The 12,363-nt window shown below is 36.3% G+C and overlaps 1 protein-coding gene across 5 annotated transcripts in view; it reads left to right on the top strand.

Moving 5' to 3' along the window:
- Nucleotides 1-12,363, top strand: part of WWP2 (WW domain containing E3 ubiquitin protein ligase 2) — a 1,859,587-nt gene that overhangs the window by 1,617,137 nt on the left and 230,087 nt on the right. For all 5 annotated transcript variants that reach the window (XM_044081781.1, XM_044081779.1, XM_044081780.1 and 2 more), the window contains one exon: nt 4,151-4,284. In XM_044081781.1, the coding sequence (XP_043937716.1) occupies nt 4,151-4,284 (134 nt within the window). The remainder of the gene's footprint in view (nt 1-4,150; nt 4,285-12,363) is intronic.

Raw genomic sequence — 12,363 nt, 5'->3', positions numbered from 1 at the left:
GTTTTCCTTTACCTTCTCTGCAACTGAGACTACCTTGACTTCCACTCTGATGCACTCGTTTCTTTATCTGTCCCGGTATGCTTCCTGCTGTCCATCTCAGACATTTTATCTCCATCACCTCAAGCTTCCTTCGCTGCTGTTCCTTCATTAGCCAGGTTTCTGTACCATACAGAAGCACTGGTTGTACCACTGTTTTGTACACATTGCTTTTCATCTTTTTTATGTTTTTATGCTACACACTACCCCCTTACATTTTGTGGCAGTTAGCTGCAGCACCTCTGATTCTAGCTTTGACCTTCTTATTCAGACCATCCATCTCCTTCACCTCACCTACCAGATAATTAAAAGCTGTTATCCTTTTCTACTATTTCCCTTCTGTCTTAATTTCCAGTTTCTTCTGATTCCCTCATTTGGTACCATGACCACTGTCTTGTCTGTGTTCTTTTTCATCCCATAAGCCCAGTTTTGCATTCCAGTCCCCTGTTACTTATTGAAGTTCAGAGTCTGCTTGCAGTGTCAAGCTGTTTGCATATAGCAGTTTTGTTGCTCTGTACCATCTGAGCTGTTTGTTGGTATAGTTCATCTTCATCATCAATATGAACAGGAATGGGCTCAAAACTGAACCTTTATGAGCACCCAGCACTCCCCGTGAGTCCAAGTACTGTTCATAATTTTGTCATTGGTTCTTTATACAATCAGCACTAATTCTACCAATTTTTCAAGGACTTCAGACCATCGCAGTGCTGTCCATGTCTGCTTTCTTGGGACATAGATAATTTAGGCTGGGAGAAAACTTAAGAATATCTGCATGACTTAATAAAAACCTACGATTTGTACTACTTCTAACATGGAATCTCCTTTTGCTTTCATCATAGGCTGTTCATGTGGCATTACAACTTTCTAAGGGGTTTTCTTGGTACTTGCATATTATCTCAACCACATTATATATGGGGCTATATTAGAACACCGAACATTCAAAATGTCGAGTGTTCTAATATCGAACCCTAGCAACTGAAAAAAAAAACATCGAACAATCGGAACAGCATATTTTTTCCTAGGGAAAAAATTTGCTGTTCCAAAACACATGCACACAACACAAGCACACCAAACAAACAGCAATCCACACACATACACCTAAACTGTAACACCTAACCCTACACTAAACTATACAAACACCACTAACTATCCATTTACCTTAACCCAAACCCTAACCCTAAGGTTCATCACTATCGCACAGTCACCTCACCCGTGCCCTAACCCTAACTCACCTAACCCGCCCTAACCCACACGTCCACACAATCGCACACTTACCTGACCCACGCCCTAACCCTAACTCACCTAACCCACCCTAACCCACACATCCACACAATTGCACACTTACCTGAACCTGACCCGTAACTTTCCACCAGAGCGCAGAAAATACCGAAGCAACAGAAACGGACAACTGAATTCTTTCCCTAGGAAAGAATTTGGTTTCCTGTTACTTCGATATTTTCAGCGTTCGCTGAAAACAGGTCGTTATTAGAACCCCCGACATTTCAAATGTTCAGTGTTCTAATATAGACCCATTATATACACATCATTTAGACTGGATTTATGTAGCGATTTGTGGTGGGGGTATTTTATTTCAGTCAGTTACCTGTATGAAAATGTCGCCACTGAATAAGGTATTGGTATACTGTAGTTGTTTATTGCACTTTATTTTTGTTAAATGTATATCTCAATTAGACATTCACCATCACCTTTTATACGCAAAACAGTAGAGTAGCAACCACATTTAAAAGATGACGGGCTGCACTGTTACAAATTCAGCACTGTGGGGTATATTAGCCCAGCTGTGTCTGGCTGGGGCGGCTAATACATATTGTAGCTTATTAGGTAGCACTTTAACCGTATCCCTCTACTAACCCCTAACAGGAACAGCCAAAAGAAAAACAAGTGTACTAAAAAGCTGTGAACTTTGCATACAGCTGTAGACTGTCTGGAAGTTTTAATTTGTTCAAATGCCATTCCAGATATTAATGATATCTGTTCTGTATGTTTTTTTTTTATTAATAGAAACCACCAACAGCAAAACCCAACCCATTGTTTCATTTTTATTAATAATTTTTGGAAGTATGTCACTCGAAATCCAAGATAAATCACACAGTTTGCTCAGCTGTGCATGTATAACGCGCGCGCAGTCATTCCAGATGACGATGGTTATCAATTACGTTTCCTTCCTTGTATTCTAAACTTAAAACCAATAACACCAAATGAAGTAGAGACACAGACATCCAACTTATTTTCCAGAGCTTCACAAGCTATATAGAACATACCTCAGTAGGAGAAAGGCTTGGAAATGAGCCGCATCTCCTGTCCGGAATGTGTTTGCGATAATACATAATTACAGTTTTCTTCATTCGGAAAAATCTTTTAGTACCACTTCAATCTTTCTTTGATGTCCTCTGGAGTTTTTATGGTAAAGCATATGTGCTTAAAGCTGATAAAAAAAATCAACCTCTGCTGAATAATAAGTTTTAATAGGAAACTCATCTTAATACTACATTGGTCCTCCTTATGTGGTTTATGACTGACAAGTAAAAATTAAGTTTTCATGTTCACATCATGTCATAAGAACAGTTGCAGTTCATTATATTCCAGTGCACATGCTCTTTAACTTTCTAATTCAGAAATTGACTACATCTGTGCCTGTCTGTAATATTCTTATCAAGGCATTTACATCACCCTTTACCTTGAATATACAAAAACATTTTTCTGTAGCAATATCAAAAAGTATAATGTCAGTACAGATGTGTCAGTGGGAATATTTAAATGCATACAATACATTTACCTTAAAACCCACTTCTCTTTCACTTCTAAACAAAGCCATTTTCCTAACAGAAACAATTCTGTATGTATTATGCAGTTTAAAACAGTTATAAAAAAGATATACATTAGTTAGTTTACCACTACAATATCCCACGTTTTTCTGCACAACAACTTTCCTTTGATAACTTCTTAGACCTCTGCATTCCACCATGAGCTTTCTTCATATACCTTAATTTCCACATTTGGCTTGGTTTTCAGCTCCACCTATTTTATAATCTTCCTGATATGCTAGAGCCATGAGTATCTCCTTGAACTCCAGTGCTTTTCACATGCTGTACATTTCCAGAGGACTTATTAAAGGACATTATGTTAGCAGGAATACAGAGGAGATTTAACAAGATCCTGAAAAGTGTGAGAAGAATGAATTATGAGGAGAGGCTGCGACACTTATGCTTGTACAGTATGGATGCAGACTGGCATGAAACAATGTGAAAACTGTATTCACATAATGGAGTGCTGGATGGCTGTAATGATTAACTTGCAGGGTGGAGAAGGGTAGCATGTCTTTCTGGCAGGTTGCATTGAGCTTATTAAGCAAAGACTGGAAGAAGTCATTTTCTGATTAAGAAAAGTGATAATTAGTTTTCCACAGTGGTTACTGAATATAGAACTATTTAGAAATCTAAAAAACAGCATGGGATGAATACATTTGGGAGGTAGACATGGTGGACAGTAGCTTGGTAGGTAGTTACACATCTGAATAGGTTGGATGGGCATGTGTGCTTTTTATTTTGACTTTTTATTTTGACTTTTTATATGTTTATAGAGTACTGTTTGTGTCAGTATTAGGAACTGTTATATCTTGCCACTTTGATATATTTGATTTAAGTAAACCCCAGGATGTAAATAATACTAGCCATCCAGATGTAACACAAGTAGTTTTTTGTAGCATGCATTTTGAAATATACCTGTCTTTTAATGCACTTGATTCCTTCACCAAAAAGCATTTGTAGTGTTTTCTGTCTAAATACTAATTATGACCACACGTTGAGAGCCAAAGTAATTGAAATTTTCTGTTTGAATGTGCATATCAGTGTTTTGTTTGTTATCCAAGTATAGGGCATATAATGAGTGTAGTATTGATTGCTGGTACATTAAACCCTGTTTTTTGTTTTTTTTTTGGTGCTGATATTTAAGGATTGCTACTGAAAATGCAACAGATTTTCTGGAGTTGCAGTTGCATCTTATCAGTACTGGACAAAGTGAAGAGATAAATAAATCAACCAGGGATACTGATTTCTGTTAGGGTGCTGAACATTTCTGCATTTGGTATCCACAGGCTCTCTATCACGGCAAGTTCATTGACACTGGGTTCACACTACCCTTTTATAAGCGTATGTTGAACAAGAAACCAACTCTGAAGGACCTGGAATCCATTGATCCCGAGTTTTACAACTCAATAATGTGGATAAAGTAAGTATGAAAAAACATTTATTGCTGGATCTGCCTGTTCATTCCATTCTGAAAGAAAGACTATAATATTTCTTAACCAAAGCTGAATATTGTTTTTTTTTTGTTTGTTTTTGTTTTATTGCCTATAATTAGTTGGAGTTATGTTTTGCTTTCTTTAGTCTGATAGTTTGTCATTTCCCAACTGAGGATATGTTTGGTGATGGGTATCAGAATTCTGGGTGAAAAACAGATGGTTGCAATGACATTTTTTTGCGAAACAAGTTGGCCACATTTGAAAAAAGCTTCCCTTTGCAATGGATTAGTGTCCCATGCACTTCCCTAGCAATGCAGTCAACACTGAAATTGTTGTATCTTGGGAGAAGGGGTGAACCTTTTCAAAGCATCATTGTTGGTCATTTTGTTTCAGCTGAAAGTGTCACTCAGCTGACTTGTCACTGACCTGTTGTTTGACTCTCTTTGTTAACAGTATCTTTAAAAATTGTTGTGTATAGACTTGCCTGTATTTTAGGACTGATTTAGTACTCTGAAGTCCCTGCCAGAAAACATCCGTGGTATAAGAAGACTTTACCAAAGCTTTTCATTTTTAGATTTCACTGCTTGAATATTATTAAAATTTGTGTTCTTCCAGCTGTACATTAGAAAAAAAGTGAAGACTGTTTCTTTCACTTTTTTCTGTGGTAAAATGCATCCTTTATACACCATGTACCCAAGAGGCATCAGTACCTTCATTACAAATGATTCTGATAGCACTTGGTAAAATTTCCACATTTTGGTAAACAGCATACGAGCTGAGTACAACTTTGTTGTATATATCTTGGATAGGATGGCTGGGAGAGATAATTTCCAGATAGTGCATGGAGTGTGGTGATTATGCTGTGATATTTGGAAAAGGACAAATCAGTTAAATGCAAGAGTGCTGCGCTGCCAGACATTAACAAATGTTAAGCACCCCCTACTTAAGTTTTTAAGGTTGGACCTCACACTAGGCAATAAAATCTGACAGTACTGACCAGCAAATGACAGCAGCAGAATAAAAGATTTGGTTCTGCTTCCCTTCCTCTTACAAACTTAGAAAATAACTAGAGTAACGAGGTGTGTATTTGCCTGCATTTTCTCTGAAGGATACAAACTCTGAAACTCAAATGTTATGTCATTATTCATTGACTTCAGTCCTCCATGATTTTTCTGAAAACCACAGACTTTATGAGGAACAGACCAAACAAATGCTGCAAAACTCTGAATCTTCTGCGAAAATCTGGACTATTTGGAGGCATGGCAAGGTGAGTGTAAACATAAGGGACTAAGTGTTACACTGTTTTTCTGACAGTGCTTGCCAAGTAGCTAAGTATTTTATAGCTTTGAAAGCCGGCAAAACACTTAGTATTTTTCTTTACTGTAACTAACTGTACTAGGAGCAGTCAAAGATCTTTGCACTACAAAAAATTGTGATCAGGTTGCCATTCAAAATCTTCAATTATACAACAACTCCCCATTAATATTCCAGTCAGCGTGCATGTTGTAAATCAGAATTGTACTAATTGAAAAAGGTCCGGTCGCCCGGACTTTTTCCATTAGTATAAGTCTTTTTTTTTTTTTTACAGCAACGGAGAATGCAAGATCTCCGTTGCTTTTTAGAAACTGTCTTGCTATGTTAAAGGAGTTTGACATAGCGAGACAGCTTTAAAAAAATTAATGGAGATCTTCGTTTCTCTGTTGCTTTTTTTAAAGCTGTCTCGCTATGTTAAACTCCTTTAACATAGCAAGGCACTTTGTAAAAAGCAACGGAGATCTTGCTTTCTTCGTTGCTCCCACCCACAGCTCTGATGTACTGTGTAAGCATACCCATGCGCAGTACATCAGAACTGCCGCAGAATATCAGACAGCTGCAGAAGGGCAGCATGGAGGCATTATACAATGCCATTATTTAAGAAAAGTAAGTATTTTTTTTTCTTACGTAATGTCATTGTATAATAGCAATAACCCATGCCTGGGTGTGGGTAATGCTGGATTTACCCACAGTTGTCTTTGTTTGGCCACTCGGGCTTCACCCTCGTGACCAAACCACACCAACCGTGGGTAAATCCAGCATTACCCACACCCAGGCATGGGTTATTGCTTAATTGTATATTCTTGACACGGATGCCAAGATTCACCTTTTGAGTTTCACTTTCAAGGTGAATTTCTTGGTCTCCATGTCTCAAACACATTAAACTGGTTATATTCAGCAACCCAATCATAATCCTGTATGTGGTTGTTTATGTTGGAGTAAGTGATGATGCGGCAGTGGAAGCATTGGAGTTAGGATCCTTAGAATTTAACGAGTGAAGGAGAAGTACAGACATCAAAGGTTTATATTATTGTAACTTAGGAGTGCATGGAAGTGTCAGGAATCATACACTTAAGGCCAGGTGTCACTGACTGAAATGCTGCACAAAACAGTACTACTGAACATAAATCAAACTTATTGTAAGCTATGGAGTATCACAGTTAAAGGGGCTAGGGGAAACCTAGAGAACTGAAAAAAGTTGTGAGAGACATCAGTGAGGAGATGCGAAATGGAGGTATGGACTGTAATGCTACATGTTGATATGTAAGGAGTGCAGAAACATGAGCCCCACAGGAAAAGGAATGAATATTACATTACTAGGATCTAGGCAGTTTAAGAGGATTATAGAGGGCTTCAGACATTTCCTGGAAAACTGTTAAACCACAACTCCAGCAGGACATGTTATCCCTTACCAAGGGGCTCACTTCAAGAAAACTATCCCCTTACCAGTGTAAAACCAAGTAATACCTTTTGGAACCCCACAAAAAATGAAATCCACTCCCTTAGATTTAATATTATCAACAGCAAAAATCATTCCCGTAAAATACTGCTAACTCATTTAAATATTCAGACAGCTGAAGTTATAAAATGACTTGCAAGTTCAAAACGTTTATCCAAGCAGAAGTGCTGTGTAGCTTAATGGAGAATAATTGCTGATATAAAATCACTTTAAATAGAAAAATGCAAATGAGCAAAAGACTAAGTCAACCAATAAAAAACTAATGCAATTAAAAGTCACTAGACTTAAGGATTATTTAAAAAACATCACACTAAAATACTCTTCCATGAACATTCATTGTTCACTCCACTAGTATATAAAGTATCAAACTTTAATATATACATAGTCTTTTTGTAAAGCAAACAATCTATAACATTACATCTGTCTCTGTCACCTAAACACATGTGCTGTAAAATTGTAGCCACTGGTAGTATGCTATCAGTGTTATGTATGGAAGAGAAATGCATAGCAACAAAACTAGTTTCTGTCTTGCACATAATATCCCTAACATGCTCCTGCACTCTACCTTTATATTTTATACTAGATTGTACTATATAAACTAATTTACAAGGACACTTCAAAGCATAAATAACTAACATGGTTTCTTGTGAATATGTATCCATCACATTATGTATCTTATTTAATTTTCCAAATTCCCTCACTACTGCAAAACAGTTGCAACAATGTCCACAAGGGAAGGTATCCCTGTATTTATGAGTAACCCTTATGGTCATTGTCTTATTCACATAATGACAATATACCAAGTAGTCTTTAATATTCTTTCCCTTTTATATGCAACAGAAAAATTACTCGGGACAAAAATCTCTTTAGAGCCACGTCATCTGTAATATACTTCCAGCTTTTTCTAGCTAACTTCATTATAACATCTTTAAATGCACTGTATTCTGTATCAAAAACAGTCTGGGTGCTTCTTTCAGTGTGCTTTTTTACTGTCCGAAAAATGTTGATCGTCCATCTCCATTCTTACTGATTGTTGAAGTTGTCCCTTATATAACAAAGAAACTGAATTATAAGCATGTTGTGCTTTGTCAATTTTGTATTCTGAACTTATATACTTATAAAAACTAACTTGACTTCTGTTAAAAAGTCTGACCTTGAATGGCATAACTTCCTAGATATAAGTTACTCATTATATGGTAATAAAATTTCATTATGCAGAGCATGACAGCTAGATGTATGTAATGTGGTATTATATGCCGTCCCTTTTCTATATAACATGGAGGTTATATAATTACCAGAATGCCCAGTAAATGTGGCATCCATAAAATTAATCTATATTGGATGTATATTGCAGGTAAAGTGTAAGCCATAAGGATTAGAAATTTTAACATCTGTACAAAATCATATCCTCATTAACCTTTCCTTCACATACACAAGTAATGTCATCAATAAAACAATAACATAACATGTTGCTGAAATCTAATCTAAATATAAATTTCTGTTCTATCATATCCATGAATATATTAGCATATGTCAGGGGAAAACTCATTCCCAAACCTGTACCTTACTTCTGCAGATACATTTGTTTATTAAAAATAAAAAATATATATAATTTACCTTTGGCGAAAAACCCAAAAGTTACTTAACTCCTGCATACCATACTCATGAATTAAATTAGTATCTATATTGGTGATATCAACTATAACCCAAAACAACTATTACAGTATTTAAAATTCTTAACTTTATCTAATAAATCAAAAGTATCACAAGTATATGAAGGTAGTTTAGTTACTCATTCAAATGCCTGGGACTGTGGATAAACTGAACCCCTATTCTGGGCATGTAAAGTATCCAATTTTATGTCTCTTCTAAAATATGGGAGAGAGAAGCCATAAGAAATGACATTCGCCTAGCACAACTAGTATATGTGCTTCCTATTATTGCCTCATCTTTATAGAAAAAATCTTACAACCTTACAGACTACCTCTTAAAAAATATGTCACTTAGTCACCCTAGTTCCTAGATCTGAGCATCCCTTTTCAGCTCTTAAAATGGCTAACTGGTGTCCCATCTAACAAAGTGTTAATTTCCTCCTCAATTCTCTCCTGTTCAATTTTGTAGCCACAATACCTTCTCCTACCTGACTGGCAGATTCAGTATAAGGGAGAGCATCTACAACCTCAGATCCCAGCCAAACCACTCTGCATTCCTCAAGATTGCCACATCAACTAAAACGCAGTAGGTATAGCTTCTCAGTTATATGTCCAAACATTTAACAAGCCATACTCCTAACTATTAGTGACTTAGCTTATTACCTGCACTTCAGGATATCTCTTAAAGTTCACCTGACCAAGGAGGCCAAATGTCCTAATGGTGAAATAACGTAAAACCAACATAGTTCTCACCTATCTGTCAAAATCTCTAAAAAGCCTTTCTGTTATGAATACTCAATTTCATTGACAGTTCTCAGTCCTTCCCCAGAACCTCACTAACTCCCACCCAAGCCACCCATTTCACTTACTCCTCCATTATCTGCCACTGATATTTGCATGTATTATGCTCTCTGTACCCTTAGCTGAAAGCCTAACTCAAGTATTTAATTTTTGATTATTTTCTACAATTCACTTAAGTTTCACACAGTTATGACTATATTATTGCTATTTTTTCTTCCATTGTAAACTTCTCTTGTTCAAGGTGATGTAGCATCTATGCTTTTTATACTGCATGTGATCTTTTTTCATTGATGTGTTTCTTTTTCATACTCAGCATGAAATAGGGTCATATGAATCAGTGCTCTACACCTGTTAGGAAATTTAAATAAGTATTGGTAGATAGTATATTTGTGAGTAAGGGGTAGTTGTGATTGTGTGTTGCTCCTCATCCTTACAAGTGATGAATCAATTAGCAGTACAGAGGTGAGAGAGACAGAGTTAGTAAGCAGAGCTAATTACTCCATGATTTGTTTTCGGATTCCTGAATCTGGAGTAAGTAGGCAATAAAGCCTAAGGAGCTCCATAAGGGGGGGACTTTGATCTACTAGGTAGGGTAATTAAGACATATTCATTGGGTTGAAATCAGAGTCACTGTTTGACGGCAACTTTGTGTGCTTTAAGAAGGGAATAATAGAGTTAATGAAAAGAAACATATAATTAGGAAAAGGGCATTTGATATGGAAACGTGCAATGTATAAACTGAAAAGGAGGAAATTAAGAAGGAAGAATGAGAAAGGAGCTCATTTATAAGATGTGAAGGAAATGAGATTGACTGAGAGAGCAGATTATGAGGAGGCTGAGGGACTTCCAAGATGGCTGCACACTGATCAAAGGCTTGAATTCAGCTCTTCCAGTATAAAAACATAAACTGAGAAAAAAGAATGACATTGAAACTGTTTTGGGGTAAAATTCAGTTACTGGCTAGTAAGTACACTGCCTGAATGCCAGCAATGAAGAAAGTTGAAAAAACTGAAAGAAAATAAACCAGAAAAGGTGAAGAGAATACACTGTCTTGGAAAAATTCTACAACTGTTCAGCAAAAAGCAGTTCAATCTTCATCTTTGGTTCAAGAGATGGCTTCCAGTAAATTAGAGCAAAAATATATCAAATGTATTCAGAGGTGATTAAAATAAATGAAACACTGAAGGAATATAGCAACTGAAATAAATGACTGGAAAAAAATAGAAGAACCTTTAACTAGCTATTCAGTTGAACTGATAAATCTGCAAAAATCATAGGCTGAAGTGAAGAAAAAGCTGACTGAATATGATGCTTCTCAAGAAGATCAGTTTCAAAAAATAGTTGTTAGGTGACAGAGCAAGCAGAGAAAATCTGAGATTTTCTGGTGTACAAAAGAAACTGGAACAGACTGTTTTAATTGTATGAAAGCACCAATAAGCAACTGGACTGGTGTTCTACAACATAATTTGTTAATAGAAAGGGCACATCAAGAGTATGCACCACACCTGACCATGAGAAAGTTGTCAAGACCTGCATTAGTGAATACACAACCATACCAGCAGAAAGAGTTGATCATGACAAAACTGAAACAGAAGGGCAGAGTATTAAAAATTGGCGACAGCAGAGTGTTTATAAAAAAAAATGATTAATCACTGTACACCAGGCAGAAGGGAAGCAAATTTATCCCAGCAGTCAGGGAATGTCAAAAGTTAGTTGTGAGATAAAAGCTGCTGTATCCAGCGGTCTTCAGAACAAAGACTTTTTTGATGTAAAACAGGCTAAGGAGGAAATTAAAGTTTATCCAACAAAAAGTGAGCCAGTAACCCGAAGGAGACTCTGCTTCTTTATTCTAATGACAGTAAAGTTAATTGGAAGATATTTCACTTACAAATCTTTCTATGTTCCAAAGGAAATGCTTTACAAATAGAAAAAGCACAGAAGTTGACTAGAGGAATCAGGAGTATCTTGGACTTGAACTGGGGTCTGGTGTTGGGAGATGGAGATGAACAGAAAGAAGACCAACAACAATTAAATTCATGAATAAATCAGAGACTATAAAGCATCAGTCACAAAAGGTGGCTAAAAAAGACTGGATTTTTGTTGACTTTGTTAAACTAGTAGTGGGACTGTAAAACATGCACCCCAGTTTAATGTTTAGAATGACGCTAAAAGGGGAAAAGCATAACTGTATATGAAACAGGGTTTGTTCTTATTAGTATCTGTATAAAATATTTCATGATATAAACCATGTGTTATATATAGATAAGCAGTTTTGTGTAGCCTGGGGTATTTTAAATATGGGAGGAGTCTTTTCAGTGGCTGTCGCGTTCAAGATATTAATTTAAACAAGTAGTTTTTTAGCTGTAAAAATATAGTTTTTACAGTATGTCAACAAAAGAAAGGCTTGACAAAAGTAAGGTATATGTTAATCTGCTGTGCTGTCAGGCTGCAAGGATACAAAAGTGCACTGGTTATATTATATGTAGAATTAATATATATTTTGCATTTTACAAATGTGAATGTTTAGATTAGTCATTGGCTTAAGCTGTAAACAAGTAGGCTTTAAAAATAATACAAAATGATGAAAGCCATAAAAATTGCTAAGTTTCTTGCATCTGCATGAATATTGGCTTCTTTTTACATTAGCAGATGTTCAGTGGGAGTCAAGATGTCTGCAGCTGAAGGCAGCTAAACATTCTTTTCTGAGTGAAATTTACAGTGATTCACTGCTGAGTACTTTTCCATAGAGACAACATGTCTGCATATGCAAGCAATTAATCTTGAGAGTTCTGAGAATTCTTTGCTAAGGGAAATGCAGATTTAAAGGTGCAATGGCAAGT

The sequence above is a fragment of the Protopterus annectens genome, chromosome 8.part1, assembly GCF_019279795.1.
Source record: "Protopterus annectens isolate FY-2018-M chromosome 8.part1, PAN1.0, whole genome shotgun sequence".
NCBI classification, from domain to species: Eukaryota; Metazoa; Chordata; order Ceratodontiformes; family Protopteridae; genus Protopterus; species Protopterus annectens.
This window is presented reverse-complemented; position numbering and strand designations above follow the sequence as displayed.